We start from the raw sequence: 17,000 nt of genomic DNA on the forward strand, positions 1-17,000 counted from the left end.
TCAGCACTACGCAACGTAAAAGCCCGCCAAAATTTATATACAAAAACCTTCGGCACTACGCAACCTAAAAGCCCGCCAAAATTCCTATACAAATACCTTCGGCACTACGCAACGTAAAAGCCCGCCAAAGTTCCTACAGATCCGCCAGGCCCGCTCGCCAAACGGACCTGGCGGATCCGCCTCGTCCGGCGAATGGATGGAAAGGGTCAACTTCAACTTTCGAACGGGCGAACGGGTCCAGCCGGTGACCGGGTTGCAGCTATTGGCTGCTTTTTCCGTGACGTCAGTGACGTGGTCAAGATGGCCGTCCGTCGACTGAACTGGAGAGCGAGGCCTGGGCAGTGACAGTTTTGTCGCGAAACATATTACACTGGGCACCTGTTGATGTTACGAGTGTTCAGAGCGACTGCGAACTTCGCCGCGTGCAGCAGTGGCGAGCGACAGTTCCCCTAGTTGAATTCTGCAATCATCTGCGCTGATGGAGTTGACAGAGCGCATCTTCAAACTGACGCAAGACCTACGCGCTGGCGGTGTCAGGAATTGTTTATATGAGCTGTTTGTGGTTGTTGCAAGCGTTCCTAATTCCTGTGAGGATCATCACGGACAGCGGCGAGTAACAGCTGCTCACGGTGAATTTCTTGTGCGTGCTTGAGCTGCGTAGCACAGTGACAAGTTTCCGCGTAGTGAACGTGATTGTGATCGGAGCGGGTGCTTTTACGTCAAGGCAGCGAAATGGCACCTACGAAAGCTCACGACGGACGCCGTGCTTTCCGAATGTTGAAATGATGTGGCGTTGCGCAGCTAGTGGCATTCGTTGCGATAGTTGCAGTGATCGTGACCACACGACGTTATTTCTGATACGTATCCATTACCATTTTGATCGCGATTCGTGCGGGCAGTGTGCTCGATTACTGCCGTGTGTGCGACGTGACACGATCTTGGCTGCACGGCCGTCGGACTGTTTTCTGCGGCGAGAAAAGCAACGCAGCCGTCCTTTTGATTCTTGGTGCTCCATTCAGCACTTGTGATTATGGGTGCTCGGATTGCGAGTGGCCGGCGGCACTGTGTGACTTGTGTGAAAACATGGGTGTGCAGTGCAGATATATCTTCGGGGGCGTCATTTCTTTTATTTCCTGCCGGCTGTGCGGACATTTGTCTGCAATAAATATTTGCGCGATGAATGGGTGACTGAACACTTCCTCTAGCCATTTCGGTTTAGGTTGTGACAACATGGTATCACGCGATTACGAACAGGAACCATTGCCACATTTAAATCACGGCTAGTTCACAGCGTAGAATCTCTAATATGTGTTAACTCATGAGTCTGCTTTTCAATGAGCATTGCACTCTATGTTACGCAAAAAAAACTGTGGCTGCAGCTTATGGGGTCAAAACTTTCCACAGAACAAGTTGGGCATAACGAGTCTTGATGAAAAAAAAACATATATATTAAGAAAACCTTTCCCATTGCTTTTTTTTCTTTTTTTACTTCGAGAAATGCTTGGCAATATGAAGTTGAAGTGGGATCTTGGCTTCCATTGTAATAAAAAAAATGCGGTGATCTTGAAGCGCATCATGAACCGTGACACTGTTTGTTGTTGATTGGGCTCACCGTCCCTTCCGATCGGGAGATCAGCGGTACGAAAGTGGATGTGTGCACAACGCTATTGTTGCAGAGCAGCTCGTGAACTCTGTTTATTGGTGTTAAGCGGTTGTTCAGCAGCACTCCCTGGGACAGCCGCACCAGTTTAACAACACATTTTTAAAGCCTTGCGAACGAGATGTCATAGATGCACATGCACCCTGCTACCTTTATTTCCTGTGACTGCTTGCTACCGAAATGATTACTTGTCTGCTGAGTGACGGCGATGGTGACCACAATCAGCTGTGCGTCGGCAGTGTAGAACGCTTCCCAGATTTCCTTAATCCTCCTTACATTTTACGCTAACAACAATTTATTTGCTGACATATAGATGCATATTTGTGCCTTCCTCAGTGATCGGTTAGGTTTCCTGGCTCACTTATCCTTTCAAATCAGTGTGGACACGAGAATACCATTCCTGCACACATTCAAAGCTGCAATAACAAGGCTTATTTCCGTTCTTTGAAATGTGCTAATCATTGTTGCATGGTGGATGGTTCTGCAATACCGACATTGCCCTGTTGCTGAGAGTCCTGTAGTATCAATGGAACCGTTGACCTGTCAAGGCAAAGACCGCATTTAATTTAGACTCATTCCTTTACTCCTCGGATTGAATGAAATGGCTGTTGATGCTTGCAATAGCAGATTCCCCGCTTTGCAGCAGCGCCTAGTTCTTCTCTTGCCCGCTGCGCATGCCTGAATCATGACTGTTGCATTTCCCTTTTCTACTGCGGTGTACTCTGTATAAAAAGTGCTAACCTAGCATTGCGGGCTGCGGGTAGGCATATGTGAGGTTATAATATAAGCAAGCGGTTCTGTTGTTTTAATTTTAAGCAGGTTATTTCATTTTGTGCAATGAGCAATTCAAGCCAGGATGTGAGTCGCCGAGCCCCGACAGTGATTTTTACACTAGAAAGAGAAGTGCTTTGGCAGCCAGAAAGTGTGTCATCTGGTTAGAAGTCAGTGTGCCTGGCAGTCCACAGGTTAGCATAACATTCTTTGCAGACACTGGGGCAAGCATTGTGATGGCAATTCCAATGTGCAAGAAAGGTATATGATTCATGCAGCGTTTAATTTATCTGCTCAAATCCAAAGTTTTAAGTCTTTCCCCTCTGCACATTAATGGGACAAGAACACATGTGACAATGGGCCGTACGCATTTTCACTCTGTCCACTCTGATCAGCAAGTTTTTATGTTAGCAAAGAGTAAGTCAGAAGGACTTGTATTTGGGCGTGTTGGTTGTATTTGGGCGTGTTGGCGCACAGTGGCGCTTGGGTAGGCGAAAGTATATTAACGGTCTACGTCAAATAAAGCCTGTTGATAGTAAGCGCTCGTCCCTGTCTACTTCTTTGTCCGTGTGTTTTTGTTGCGCCCCTGTGTCCACCTGAAAAGAGTAAGTGCACTGAAAAAAGTTTTTTCCCCAGAAACACTGTTAACAGTTTGAGTCCATATTAACGAGGACTGCACTGATGAGGAATGGCTGTATATGTGAAAGAATCATTATTTTTTTAGTTATGATGATGACATAAGCAATTAATCTGTGTTATTTTGAATACGAGACTAAAGAAGTACATTTATGTTGCAAATTATGAAGATGATTAGAAGTACGTGTTGTATGGGACAGCCGTTTGTTGGTTGAAGAATAGCGATTGGCTTTACCTGACACCACTTAAAACAGCAGACTGAAAAATGAGCCTTGTGGAGCTGGTAAAGGTATGTTAGGAACAAAGACGACGAAAAACAACACCACTGCCCATTGTAACAATTCTTGCTCTGTTGTCCACGTCTCTTAGCGCAGTTTCAGCATGCCAACTTACTGCCGGTTCACCCGACAGTACAGTCGTATCAACTTTTGTGAAATTTGCAGCAAGCATACACAGGACAGGAAACACAGTGTACGCATATCTAGTGCATACTGTGCAGATAGCTTCCCTCCTCATCATAGCTTGGCACCTCTATGCTTTTTACCCATCATTACCCAGCACCTATGGCCCTATTTATGCCATTGCCATGTGCTGCAAATCACCAAACACATTTTGTACTCTTGCCCTGCTAGGTTGTTTTGGCCCATTAAGTTGTTTCATCCAAATTTGCAAGCTTTTAGAAAACATTTCTGTAATAGCCAACTTGCTATTGTTGTTCACGATATGCACCTTGACTGCAATATCCCCCTCGATGATTTTTTCCTTGGCTTTGAAAAAGCATGTAATTCGCTTATTTATGTATGGCTTTTTTCGTCGTGCTTTAACTTGAATCCAATATCTTTAAACTGGATCCAAGCCAGCCGTAGGCAGATTTTCCTTGCCAATTATTAAGCACCCTGCCTTTTCCTGGAATCTTGGACGTCCCTTGGGCCTCAGCTTTTTACTTCCTTACTTTATGACTTTCCCTTCAGTGTTTTGTTACATGCCTTCACTGATGGCTATATTATGGGGTCTGCCATCTTGCAATAAATACCCATGTTTTGGTTCTCCAATACAACATTTTGCATGCTATACAATGGCCTTTTTGCTAATGGTACTATGAATGCACTAATATATTTTTATTGTGAGCAAAACTGCATTTTGCCTACTTATAAGGCCTTAGCGAGAAAGGTATATTCACTGTATACTGGTTGAAACACTCAGCCATTCACATGGCTCGCAATGTAGCATGGTCTCACCTCATAATACTTATACGCCAACCTACAACCTAGGCTATTTACACCATAACATGTACTTAGCATCGCCGTCTTCCAAGTTATTTGCATTCAGATCCCCTGTGCGGCATCACCTTGGGCGTTCTAATGGCACATGGTACAAACCGAACTTAACTAAAGTCCTAGAATGAGTTCAGACCTGAGCCCTTGTTTTATTATCTCAGACTTTTGTTGAAGCTCCAGTTTCATAGCACCAAAGGTGAATCTTTAAATTTCTTCATGTCGTGCAGAAACTGCAGTTTTTTTTAACTCTTTACCGTCACATAACCATCTCATGGTTTACTGTTCGTACTCAATTGTTCTGACTCATGGTTCCTTCTGCACTAGCCGCACAAGTACTGTTGTGCCTCAGTTAGCTCATGCCACTGCATTTCAAGATTGATTTTTGTTTTTGCCACTAAAGGCTGGAATGGCCTTCCACCTCACAAGTCTTACTAACCTCTTGTCCTTTGAGCTGGTCAATGCAGAAATCCACCTAGTAAATGATGATGTTCATCCACTGATTAAAGTGATTCCCCAAAGGCAGAGAATATTTGTAATAAGGGAGTAAATACTCGTTAACGTCCACCCAAGTGCAGCCATAAGGCCACAAAGAAGAGCTACAAAGCTTTCCATTGTAGCCGCATGGCTGTGTTTGGATGCTAATGGTTGATTACTCCTTATTAGTAAATTACACTACCTGGCACATCATGTCAAAGCTGACCACTCAAGTATTGTCATTTAGTACTGTGTAAGTATAATAAATGTTAAAATAAATTGTTCTAATGAAGTGCCTAGTCGCTTGTACAGCTCGGCAACCGAATACAATGCTCTCTTATGCGTAAGAATTTTCCTCACAATCTATTTCAAGTAATATTAGGGCAGATTTACACAATAGTTTTGTCGGCCGGTATACAGTTGCATTTACGCTAACTTGCACTCTGTGCACAAGCTAGGACCAGTCAACTGAACCTGTGCACTGAAAAGCTAAGCATGCGTTATTGTGCCTATCTGGGTCAGATTTTTCTTAGTTTTTCTCTCTTATCATCTCTTCAGCTAAGCATCACACCGCCTTCTTAACTTGGCTCATCATAACATGGCTCAGTGACAATGCTACGAATGCATGTTTATGCATGTGACTTTTATATATTCAGGATAGCGTTAACAGGACCGTTGGTTCATCTTGAACACAAAAGCCGTGAACTTCAAGTTGCAGCAAAGAGACACCAGTAAAGACAAAAGCCATCACTGCTTTTCTGTTTTTTTTGCATTCTTCGGCCTAACTTCAAATTGGTCTTTTCCAAATTTCTGATGCCCATCCATGCCTCAATTAATTTCTTTCTTTGAAAACGAGGCTGGCAGTGAAATAGGTATATTTTGCTGAAGATGTTGATAGTCAGCAACTAATAGCACACTCTAAAATTCAACACATGTTGAGCGGTATAAAAATCAGTTAACAGTAAGCAATGCTCACTTTTTCTAGCGAGATTGGGAACTGGTCACCTTTACATTCAATCAGTCTACATTTTACTAATGAGCGAAATTAACTCTTAAACATTGCTTTAATTTTGTATCAGAGAACATGCGCATATATGCCTGCCACATACTTAAATGGCTCAATTTTTATTTCATTTCATTGTGCAACATCATAGATCTCGTACTGGAAATCCAATTTTACAAATTCTGATTGATATGTTGGTGTTTGCGCAAGATAATCAGATTGTAGGGTCATTGTATCCTGTTTTCCTGACTGTACAAAGTATTCTTTCCCAGCCTAAGCCAGGAGCCATTGCAATGTAAACCCTCCAAATTGGTTCCTGCATTTCCTCTACCTGTAATCCACTTTACTGGCTCCCACATCTCACCATGTTTATAGTAATATAAATACATGTGTAGACTTTTATGCAATACAAAGGCACCCACTTTGTTTTGCATTCACAGCGACATTTAAGAATGCTTTGGAGTTGCACAGAGTATATGCCAGCTTATTTTGTACATTGCAACAATGGCAAGGCCTTCAGCAGAACTTCCTATACTTGTTTTTAACGCTGTAGTCTGACTTATGCAAAGGCAATATGAGCTCATGTAGGAATGCTAAAGGACTACCTGATGGCCCGCTGTCACTGTGGAGTACAAAGCCTTGCACTATAGCCAAGTGGTGCATGTCTAAGCTCCTTTGCAGCCACACAGTGCTATTTCTATCTTGACTTTAATAATGGACTGAAAAACAACAAAAATAAGTCACTATTCGAAGTATAGTGCATTGTCACTGTTCTGTAAAATGCAGAACTGATTTAATTACAACTGATTTTACCTGTTCCAAACAGCTGGAAAAGTCATAATTTCTCATGTGCATTTGCATTTGGTTTGACAGTAGTGTGCTAAAATGTGAATTTTTAATGCATTCACAACACACACACACACACACACACACACACACACACACACACACACACACACACACACACACACACACACACACACACACACACACACACACACACACACACACACACACACACACACACACACACACACACACACACACACACACACACACACACACACACACACACACACACACACACACACACACACACACACACACACACACACACACACACACACACACACACACACACACACACACACACACACACACACACACACACACACACACACACACACACACACACACACACACACACACACACACACACACACACACACACACACACACACACACACACACACACACACACACACACACACACACACACACACACAACGTATATATTGAATAGATAAGATGTCTTTTGCATTAACAGTCAGCTGGCTGTAGGTAGTTTGGGGGGGAGGTTGTTTACATATTAAAGTGACAACTGTGCCAATGCTTAGGAAAGGCGGCAAGTGCAATTATTTTTTCTCTGTCAGCAGTGCAAAAACACTGCAGTGTGCAATTTTGAATAAATGACAAAAATTTTAAGTATGTAATCTTAACTATTTGAAAAATGTGATTATCCCGGTTATAATTACGGACGGTTGATAGCAGCCTGTACTGGGGCCTGACCTGATCGAGAATTCACAATAAGAATCGCGTCGTTTTTCTCCAATCGTGAGGGTCGCCTAACTTTCAGAGGGGGCAGGCAGCCTTCTGTTATTTTGGCAAATCGTCGAACGTTGTGAAAACAAAGCGATTGAACGAGGACGAGTTCGCTATCGCGATGTGACGCGTTTTTCGATCTCTTGGATATAAATGGTCCACATGTCGTTTCCAACAGCATCGCTTCAGATGATCAGGCTCTCCTGCGATGTTGCAAAGTTTTTTCAAGAATTGGTTCGCGGCCGTTGGAGTCAGCCGCACCGAGATCCATGCCATATCACAGCCGACCACCTTCGGCGAAATTCCCGCAACAAAAAAAAAACGTTGACGCAACGGATGTCTCGAGTACGCCGCAATTAATACGGGCAATCTCTACTGCAAGATATTTGCGTGTTTTGCTACAAGCATGCATGCCTGTTCCGCCGCACCCGATTAGACGACAGGCACTGCCGGGCGCGCCAATCGGAATGCTGGGACCATCCGCCTCGCTCGGAGGCGCCAAAGTGATTGTACAACACATTTCCGCCCCACGTCCGCCTGGCGGCCGAAAACGGGCGGCCCGCTCGCAAAGCGGGCCTGGCGGAAGCCCCTCCGAAACAATCGTACGACGGGCCTAGCACTGCGTACGAGCGGAGCGGAAGTGCCGGTCCGCTCGCGCGCTCCCGTCTGAGCGCTTGGCGCATGCGCAGTAGCGCTCCCGCTTGCCGGCTGAGCGGAGCGGAAGCGCAAATACACTCTGTTAAAACTGTCTATTTGCTTGCCTCCAAAGCGTCTCTAAACACCACACGAGCTAACGACGAATGTCTAAGAGATCGGGAGAATTGCTGTTGGTTCCTAAATATTGAGGACCACTTGCTTCGTGGACCGGATTTCAAAATATTTTTCGTACTTAACTCCGGTTCGTGATCGGTTAGGGTTCTGGCTGCTTGGTTGTTAGTAATTAAGGCAATAATTACACATGGCGTCCACATGTACGAAACAGTTGAAAAAGCTTGGAGTCGCCAATAGGCGCTCATAGTTGATTATGACCAGTCCGCAGGCCAATTAAGAACAGCTTACGAAGAGCGGATTTGTGAATCACGCCTTTGATGCCACTTGGAAAGCAGTACCTTTTTTTGTCGGATAGTAATGCATGGTTCCGCACGAGGTTCTTAGCTGAAAGAACATGCTTGCGAACATAATGATCTGTGTGTCTGAGAAGCAGCACCGAAGCGACGGTGCAGAGCTCGTCAAGTACGTTCATCAGCAACCGCAGCCATAGACAACTGTTGTTACTCTTTGCCTCGTCATTATCCCTGCACCCGCTATACGGGGGTGACCCAGGAACACCTTCAGGAAACCAGTCTGGGCTGCAGACGACTGCAGTGCCACTAGCGGTAGCGACAGAATCACGCACGGGTAGGCACGTCAAACGCTTTTGAGATCTTCCGCGTCATTGCCTATTGTCGCAGTGTGCGCTGGTTCATTACGTTTTTCAAGACGTTATAACATAAAATTTAAATATAACATAAAATTTCAAGACGTTATAACAGAAAATAGCCCACACAGAATGCATATACTAGTGTGTAATTCAGTCAATCAAGAAAGCACGCAACAGTAACACAGCGCTTCGTCCTCGTGTGTGCAGAAATCGCGCATAGATAGGACAGAGACATACCCGCAGAAGCGCCTGTATTCCACAAAGTTCTGCTTGGTAGGGTCCGATCCCGGCAGCCCATCTAGCTCTCTTTGGAAGTGTTTTCTCAGTCTGCCGTAGCATTCCTCGATCTTGCTGCAGTCCTGCTCTTGTTGCACAGAGCGTCCTGCGAACGGATCAGATAGGTTTCAGGTCAAAATTGGCAGTTCCTACATTGCACAGTGTAGTTAATATTCTTCTCGGAACTAAATTTTTTCCTGCACAACTTTAAAACACATTTTTTTTTTCACAATTCTTAGACAGCACAGCCCGATAACGGTACAGATGTTCTCTCAAAACGAAATACAGTTTGACGAAATTAAAACAAATGCAGTACTCGTTAGCCCTCAAGACAACAATTGTTCCATTTTACTCACACACGCTTGACTGCTTGCAAAAAAAAAGAGCGATGACGTGATAAATATTAAGACTCGTCATACTATGCGCATGCACATGAGGCGCGTTGAACATTACGAGGATTGATACAAAGTGCGAAATACGGCAACGGATCGATCGCGTTACTACGTGTGCCAGTTAAAGGTAGTCTACATGGTTAACACAGCGGCAACACATCGCATGCTCTTGCTTGGTGCGCCGCCGCCGCCTCGGTGGCACAGTCGTTATGCCGCTCGGCTGCTGACCTGAAAAATGCGGGTGTGATCCCAGCCGTGGCGGTCGAATTTCGATGGAGGCAAAATTATAGAGGCTCGTGTACTGTGTGATGCCAGTGCACGTTAAAGAAGCCCAGGTGGTCGAAATTTCCGGAGCCCTCCACTACGGCGTCTCTCACAGCCTGAGTCACTCGTACCTACCCCTCACATCCCTAAGAAACCTAAATCTAATAATGCTTGGTACTGCACCACAGTGAACTCTAAAGGCTGTCCATGATGTGGCGAAATTTCGTGCAAATTTTTTACGGTCGCGTCGAATGTCACTGTAGTAACACTATAAAGAATATTGACAGGGCGATCATGAAACCAGATGCGAGGCAGTTGGATTAGCCCTCTATGATTACTTTTACGCATCGAGGAAGGAAAGCATGCTTTGACGTTTTTACTTTAAGCTGGGGTCTACACAACAAAATTTTTCTGGAGGGTGAAGTTGGCCGGAGGTGGGTAGCGCTTCTGGAGGGTACAGGTGGACGGAGTTGGCGTGGGGAGGAGGCTCGAGGGTGGCTTCGCCGAGGCTTCACACTGATGACGCCGGCATTTTTGCCAAGTGTCGCTGATACTGCTATCGCAGTGGTAAAAAAAAATCAGCACACAAAAAGACATTTATATGAGGCAGCGCAAGAGCTCTTAATGCAACAAGAAAACATCAATATTTTCTTGGCACCATTACAACATTAACATACATTTCTGTTCTACTTGCGAATCAAACAACGTCTCATCTAATTTCAAACACCGATGCTGTGAGAAGCTTCCGGGAAATTTTTGGGCAATTTTTATGTATATACAGCGCGCTCAAACTCAATTCTGTTATCGTTCGCATTGAAGGAAAAACAGAGTGAAGCACGAGCTGACAGCAACGTGGTAAGAGCGAGGAAACCTTGTCACGGGCATAATGATGTCCGCAGGTAACAAGCCGGATCATCTTCTCTCATAGTGCATTCCGACTGTTCTTTATCCTCGATTGTTTTTCCTTTGCTTATAATAGCATTTGGCAACTAAGGACACTCAGAATACGGGTGCCACCGTTTCACTGCGCTTAGTGAGCCCATAGTCGAACGGTAGGCGCTTGGCGGCTGTCCTCAGAAGCGCCCTCTCCTCGGAGCCAAATGCACAGCAACGAGTGGCCGAAATACTATGCAGTGTGCCCCAGAAGGCTGCTGTTGCTGGCAACTAAAAACCACATTGATACCAATCACTGATCCCAGTATTGAACCTTGCCCTGGTTTCCGTGGTTTGCGTAGTTGCCATTAAGTTCTGTTAATGCATAGGTAGTCGGTACTGTGGAGTTCCGTCCGGGATGGCAAAAATTCACGGTACGTTTACTACTCCGGTTACTCGAATTTCAGTGACAGCAATTGTTGTTCAGGGTAAGAAGCACGAGGCCATTGAGATATCTGTGGTACTTGAAATTAAAAAAATATTCAGAGGTGTCAGAGTAAGTATAATTAGTTGTAGTCAATGCGCTTGCAGCTGGAAGCCCGTACTTGGACGCTGCACGTAAACGAGGTCAGATCCTGTAAACGTGTTGCGGATCAAGCACAAGAGCGTTCAAGTGCGCTTGCAACGTGTCAGGTCACTATATACGATTGGCTGACTACGAACACCCACACGGGAGGCTGTGCTCAGGAGGCAGCGCGTAGACGAGACACACCAGCTCGGAAACGCGCCGCGAATCAATCACAAGGGGAGCGTTCGACACCATCACTGCTAAAGCGTACGCGACAAGAAACCGACATCGCTCACAAACGCGCGGCTCGACGCGACACTGTGCTGCGCGCCTATGAAGCGGCGCTATAATTATGCAATCGGTTAAGCGTTGCGCATAACCAGCTAGCGCTGACAGCATAAGAACGTTTCTTTTTTTTTTTTCCTGGAAGGGAAGTCCTCACTAGATGCGATGCAGGGACGCCCCTCACAAGCCGCAGCTACTTTGCCCCCTGTCAACACCCCTCACGCTCGTTTCGACGCTCCTCGCCATTTGCTCGCCCCCCCCCCCCCCCCCCCGCTCTCCTCTTGCTTCCACTGGAGGTGAAGTGCAAAAACGCCCACGTGCTGTGCATTGTGAGTAGACGCGTAAACAAACCCCAGGTGGTCAAAATTAATCCGAAGCTCTCCAAACCTATGCGTCTTCTCTCTTCCTTCTTTCACTCACTGCACCGTCCCTTCCATCACGTCGCGGTCGAAGTGTCCAGCGAGAGCGAAGCAGTTACCGTGCCTTTCACAGTCATAAATTTAGCCGAGGACAAGGTCGACGACTTCGTGATCTCGGGAAACTGGGCGTAAATAGCTGTCGCTGAAAAATGTCACCATTTCGAGACCCGAAGAACGCCACTGTCAAAGGATATACCAAGCCTATAGACTGGTGAGGACGAAGCAGCCACTTGAAACTGCAAATGTACACGTACTAAAAGTACGTTGTTTGTAACTTTTCTTCAGGTACTTAAGCTGCTCTCTATACTATGATAATATTGTCACGAGGTGGTGACGGGAACTCCGCCGGGGTCACGTAGCACCGACTGGGGTCCGGTCTTGAGGAAGGCACAGAGCAGCTCGTAAGAGAGTACTTTAATAGGCTGGCTTATGCCCACTAAGAACAGCTCTGAAAACTCAGCGGCGGCGATAGCAGCGAACGTGCTCGGCGGTTGTCGACTAACAGAATGCCCGCCGCTCTTAGCCGCGCTCGATTTTAAAGGCGGCAAGGAAAGTTCCAGAACATAGTAGGCACACTTGCGCGAGGCTAGGAAAAATCGAGATAACTCTGGTCGCGTCTCGCGTCCCAGAAAATTGATAATGCGGCGTGCCTGCCGCGATAAGAAGATCAGACAAAAAGCAAGCTTCGCGGCAATATAGATGCCTCGGCATGGTAACTGCCCGTTCTGCACCAAGTGCCTACTGCGGAGACGTGGAGACCCGGTTCACTTCATCCTGGACCAAGCTCCTAGTCTCTACTGCCGGGCGCCCGCGTATAGGGGCGCATTCACCCGTCCCTGGAGTGTAGAGGCGACCCATGGCAAGGTCTTCAAAGAGCCGACTATGAAAAAACGACAAAAAGCAATAATATTTCTGCCAAAAAACAAATCGGTCCTCTACACAATAGCATAATATTCAACTCAAAGACAAATAGAAATCATTGATCATATGAAAGGGCTTGGTGCAGTATTTTATTCAAATGCGTCTTGAGATGATCACATAAACTACGTTGTAAAACAATTAGCCAGAGCAACTGGCCTGATTGACTGCATAAAACACATTCCTGTTAAGCCGCTCAAACTACTTCCTTAAAACACACTATTTTATTTTCACATTAAGTACTGTCATCTTGTATGGAGCTCTGCAACATGTACCTTTCTACAAAAAATTGCTATTTCTTCGCTACGGCTTGAATGCGAACTACGGACCACCTAGCAGTGGTATTTTGTTTCTTGAAATTGGTGAAATAAAAATCATTGGTTTACATCAATACGGACTGAGCGTTCATTTTACAATATAAATATATAACTATACAACATATTCGCAATCTGGCAAAATCGCAAGAAAAGAAAGAGTTACCCTTTAAGACAGCCCGAAAATTGGTCGGTGCCATCGGTGCGCATAAACAACGGGAAAGAGCGCCTGCAATACACATTCCTCTTCTAAACGCGTACAAGTTTGCCAATTTCCGCTTGTGTACCTGCACTCATCGAGAACTGCGTTGCATGTACAAACAGTGTGCTACCAAAAAATTTTTAGGGATACTGAAACGCAATAAGCGTATTTTGCTTTTCCTATCTTCTGTTGTTTTTCATCGTGCTTGTTATCTCAAGCCCAGGATCCTTGGACATGAATTTTAATTGTGAGGCAGCTGCGGAATTTTGAAAGGTACTGTTACGGGAATAGTGAAGGTAATTGTCCAATCTTCCGATGCGCAGCAAAATTTTTCTTTTGGATCGAGTAGTTAAGATTGCCATAGAAAATCATAAAGAAAAGCAAGCCTGCCGACGAGAGGTGTGCGGATATATTGCTTGTTATAGTGGAATCTTACGATATATGTCAAATTGATTTCATAAACCAATTCCTGTTGAAAAATGCGCTTGTCCATAATTTCTGTGTACGTGTTGTCATTTGATACATGACCGGTCTTGAATATGTGTGATCATGCTTTGATAAACATAAAATTTGCTTTGTATGTACAGAACAACAGCTAAAATTTTGTTTGGTATTGTTTGTTTTGGTATAAACTAGGCAGTTTTTCATCCATTTAATTGAAACATGAAGCCGCCATGCGTGTGATATTTTGACTTTGATTGCCTTGGCTGGTGCTTGGTATCTAAGGGTTGCAGCCCCTTCAAGCTGTTCATGGCAGCTCTTTGTGCAGGTTCTCTATCACTGTAGTTTTGGAGCTATTAAGATTATTATTACTGGGAGCAGTCGCTGCACAGAGGGGGTATCTCGCAAATAACCTCGGATGTGTTTGCGAGGGATGGCCACAGCTGAGTTAAACAGATGAGGAAAAACAATGAAGGGGGAACGTCCGCCCTGCAGCCTTCAGCGTGACCATTCCACGCACTTGTAAACAGTATGACAACTAAAAAATTCCCCACGCTTTTATCTCTTCTTCGAGGCAAGGCAGTCGAAGGGACAGCTGCACCACGCCCCTTTCCTCCACACCATGATAGCGCCTACTGCACGAACCGCATAGTCTAGTCTCACTAGAAACCACAGGGCCACACAAAACGCATTTTTGAGAACAGTATACTGCCATCTCTGAAAAAGGTTTGGGCTTCGAAGGATATAAATATTCTTAGTTGATATTGGCTAACGTAAAATATGTTAGCCTGCTTTATCTTTGTGGCCTAAACTTGCATCGCTGAACGTCCGCAAGGCGTTCGCTGGCTCCATACCTTCTAAGAAGTTGTTGCAGACAGACGCACACATCTGGCCCACGTTTCATTTAACTGTCTAGTTTAGGCATCTGTTTGTCGCTTATTGGGAATGAGAACTGTTCCTTTTGTAGCAGACGTTTCACAATAAATTTGATCCATGGAAGTTTTATGAGGCACACGGACATGGGAGGAAGAATTAATAGTTTGTACGTAAATTCCGCAAATGCCGCTAAATGAAACTAGGAATAACCTTTTTGAAATACACTTTTGTATTGAGTTGGTAAGTATAGCGAAAACCGTTTTAGGGCGGTTTTCTGGAGATTACGGCCTACATTTGTCGCCAGATATTTGCTGATTTCGCGAGCGAAAAGTGACGGACTTCACCCCCGAGAAGAGTAGAATAGATGCGTGTCTATTATCTGTCCAAAGATATTGGGGGCCATTGAAACCTTCCGACCAGTCTAGTCTCCTCATCATCGCGTTCCTTTACCGGAGATGTAACGGTGCGCCAGCTTCGCAAGAGATTCAAACGTTTCCGCTTTGCTCGATGATCCCCAACGACGGATGAATTGGTGACATAGAAGAAGTGCGGCTCAGTTTCCTCTGGCCGCATACACGCCGCTTTCGCGCTCTTTCGCCGCTTCGTTCGTTTGCTTGCACGAATGAAACCTGCCCTTTTAGCTGTATGCTCTGAGCACCGTTCGCGCTTTCGTGTGGCCTGTGCGTTGCATCTCTCTTTCATTTCTTTAGTTCACTGTCGCAACTCTGTCTTGATCTAGCTGGCTCAGCGTTTTTGCATGGCGGGCTGTTTACAATTCGCTTCTCGCCATGCCGCGCCACTCAGGTGCTGAAATAATTTGTGCACTCCGCTATCGCGATCCGCTGCCAGCAGGCCACAGGCAGTACGTGCTGCGACATAAAATTCGGTCGTCGGCTTTGTGTCTCGCACAGATAAAAGAGGAATGTCGTTTCTGGTGGGAACAACTGCGAAGAGAGGAGGTGAACGGGCTTGTCTGGGTGGCTCATCGCTCGGGTGTTGTGTCTTGCAAAAGTTTTTTTGCGAGACAGCGCACCGTGAACGGTGAATAACAAGCAGCGTAGGATACGAGACCAATAACCTCCCTATCTTTCCCAGCTCCTCTCGAACAAAGTGCGTTTTTAGCGGGCTCTGATAAGCATGAGCCTTCCAGAATGCATCTGCTCTGGCGGTTATGTTCAGAATCGGACGCTGCATGCCGATGTCGCAGACAAGCGGCAACCAGCTGGAAACTGCACATCACCGGCTACACCCGCAGCCGTCGGCCCACTCGACAACAAGCACTCATAAATGAGTTGATGACTCTCGTAAACGTTGTGTTCATATATCAATCAGCCACACCCTTGCCCGGTCTTCGTGAAAGTTGCTTTCTTTTTTTTACTAGAAAATCACCGCGCATTTCTCTGGCTCGACAGTAAAACCATCTACTAGCAGGCCTGATTGATTCAATGCAAACTGCTCCCCTCAAGAAGCCCCAAGATTTAGACCTTCCTTAAATTAAACAGATGCTCACTTTTCCGCGTCAGCTTTGAAATGGTGTTATAAAAGGCATACCTTGCAACTGGTGGTTTTTGTAACTGGAGGCAACGAGCGCATACATGACCACCCGCTAACCTACCTTATTATACAGCCAGAGGCAGAAATGAGGCCTTTTGTACACGCGTGATACTGCGGAATAAAAAAGACCTGGCTCCACTGAGAGTGGAGCAGGCCCGTTTTGGAAATGACATACCCACCTGCTTGCGACAGGAGTAGTGAAACGAAGACGACCGCAGAAATCATCGTGGATGAGCCGGTGGAATATCAGCCTTGTCGCGCGCTGCCTGCTCGGTGAATGAGGAGCGCTGTTCTGACTCGTACGGTTGAGCTACCCGCGTGCTTCAGCGCCCCGGAGGCGGGCGGTGCTAGTGATCTCCGATAACGCCCTCCTAGAGCTGCGCAGGGAGGGCGGCGATAAGAGACGGTCGATTGTGGCCGCACCACCTGCTCGGCGTACCGCCAATCTTTTACTGCAAATGCATGTGGTTAGATGACCATAAAGTATTCGTTTACCTTACTGGTGCGTTGCTGTGTTAGCATAGCTATGATATTGATGGGCATATAAAGGACGCTCTGCAATTACTGCTTAGCAGCTCTGCTAAAACAGAAAGCGGCTAACTAGCTGTCGTGCAAGAGAGGGGCACAACCTTCAGACCTCCATCGTTCACCCGCCTGAAAAAATTCATTCAACTGCACCTTTCCTACTTCGATGACCATAGAAAAATGAAACTCTGTGTAGCCTTTGCATATTTATCCTCGAGCAGGGTAACACTTGCAAAGATACCACAGCTTA

General features: G+C 45.8%; 1 protein-coding gene across 1 annotated transcript in view; it reads right to left on the bottom strand.

Annotated features, from left to right (window-relative positions):
* Positions 1 to 16,561, bottom strand: part of LOC144115613 (uncharacterized) — a 56,809-nt gene extending 40,248 nt beyond the window's left edge. The window contains exons 1-2 of the mRNA XM_077650035.1: positions 16,405 to 16,561; positions 9,081 to 9,225 (exon numbers count right to left, since the gene is read on the bottom strand). Of these exons, the coding sequence (XP_077506161.1) occupies positions 9,081 to 9,225; positions 16,405 to 16,450 (191 nt within the window). The 5' untranslated portion in view covers positions 16,451 to 16,561. The remainder of the gene's footprint in view (positions 1 to 9,080; positions 9,226 to 16,404) is intronic.
* Between the last annotated feature and the right edge of the window lie 439 nt (positions 16,562 to 17,000).

This window comes from Amblyomma americanum, chromosome 1 (assembly GCF_052857255.1).
Source record: "Amblyomma americanum isolate KBUSLIRL-KWMA chromosome 1, ASM5285725v1, whole genome shotgun sequence".
In the NCBI taxonomy this organism is placed as follows: domain Eukaryota; kingdom Metazoa; phylum Arthropoda; class Arachnida; order Ixodida; family Ixodidae; genus Amblyomma; species Amblyomma americanum.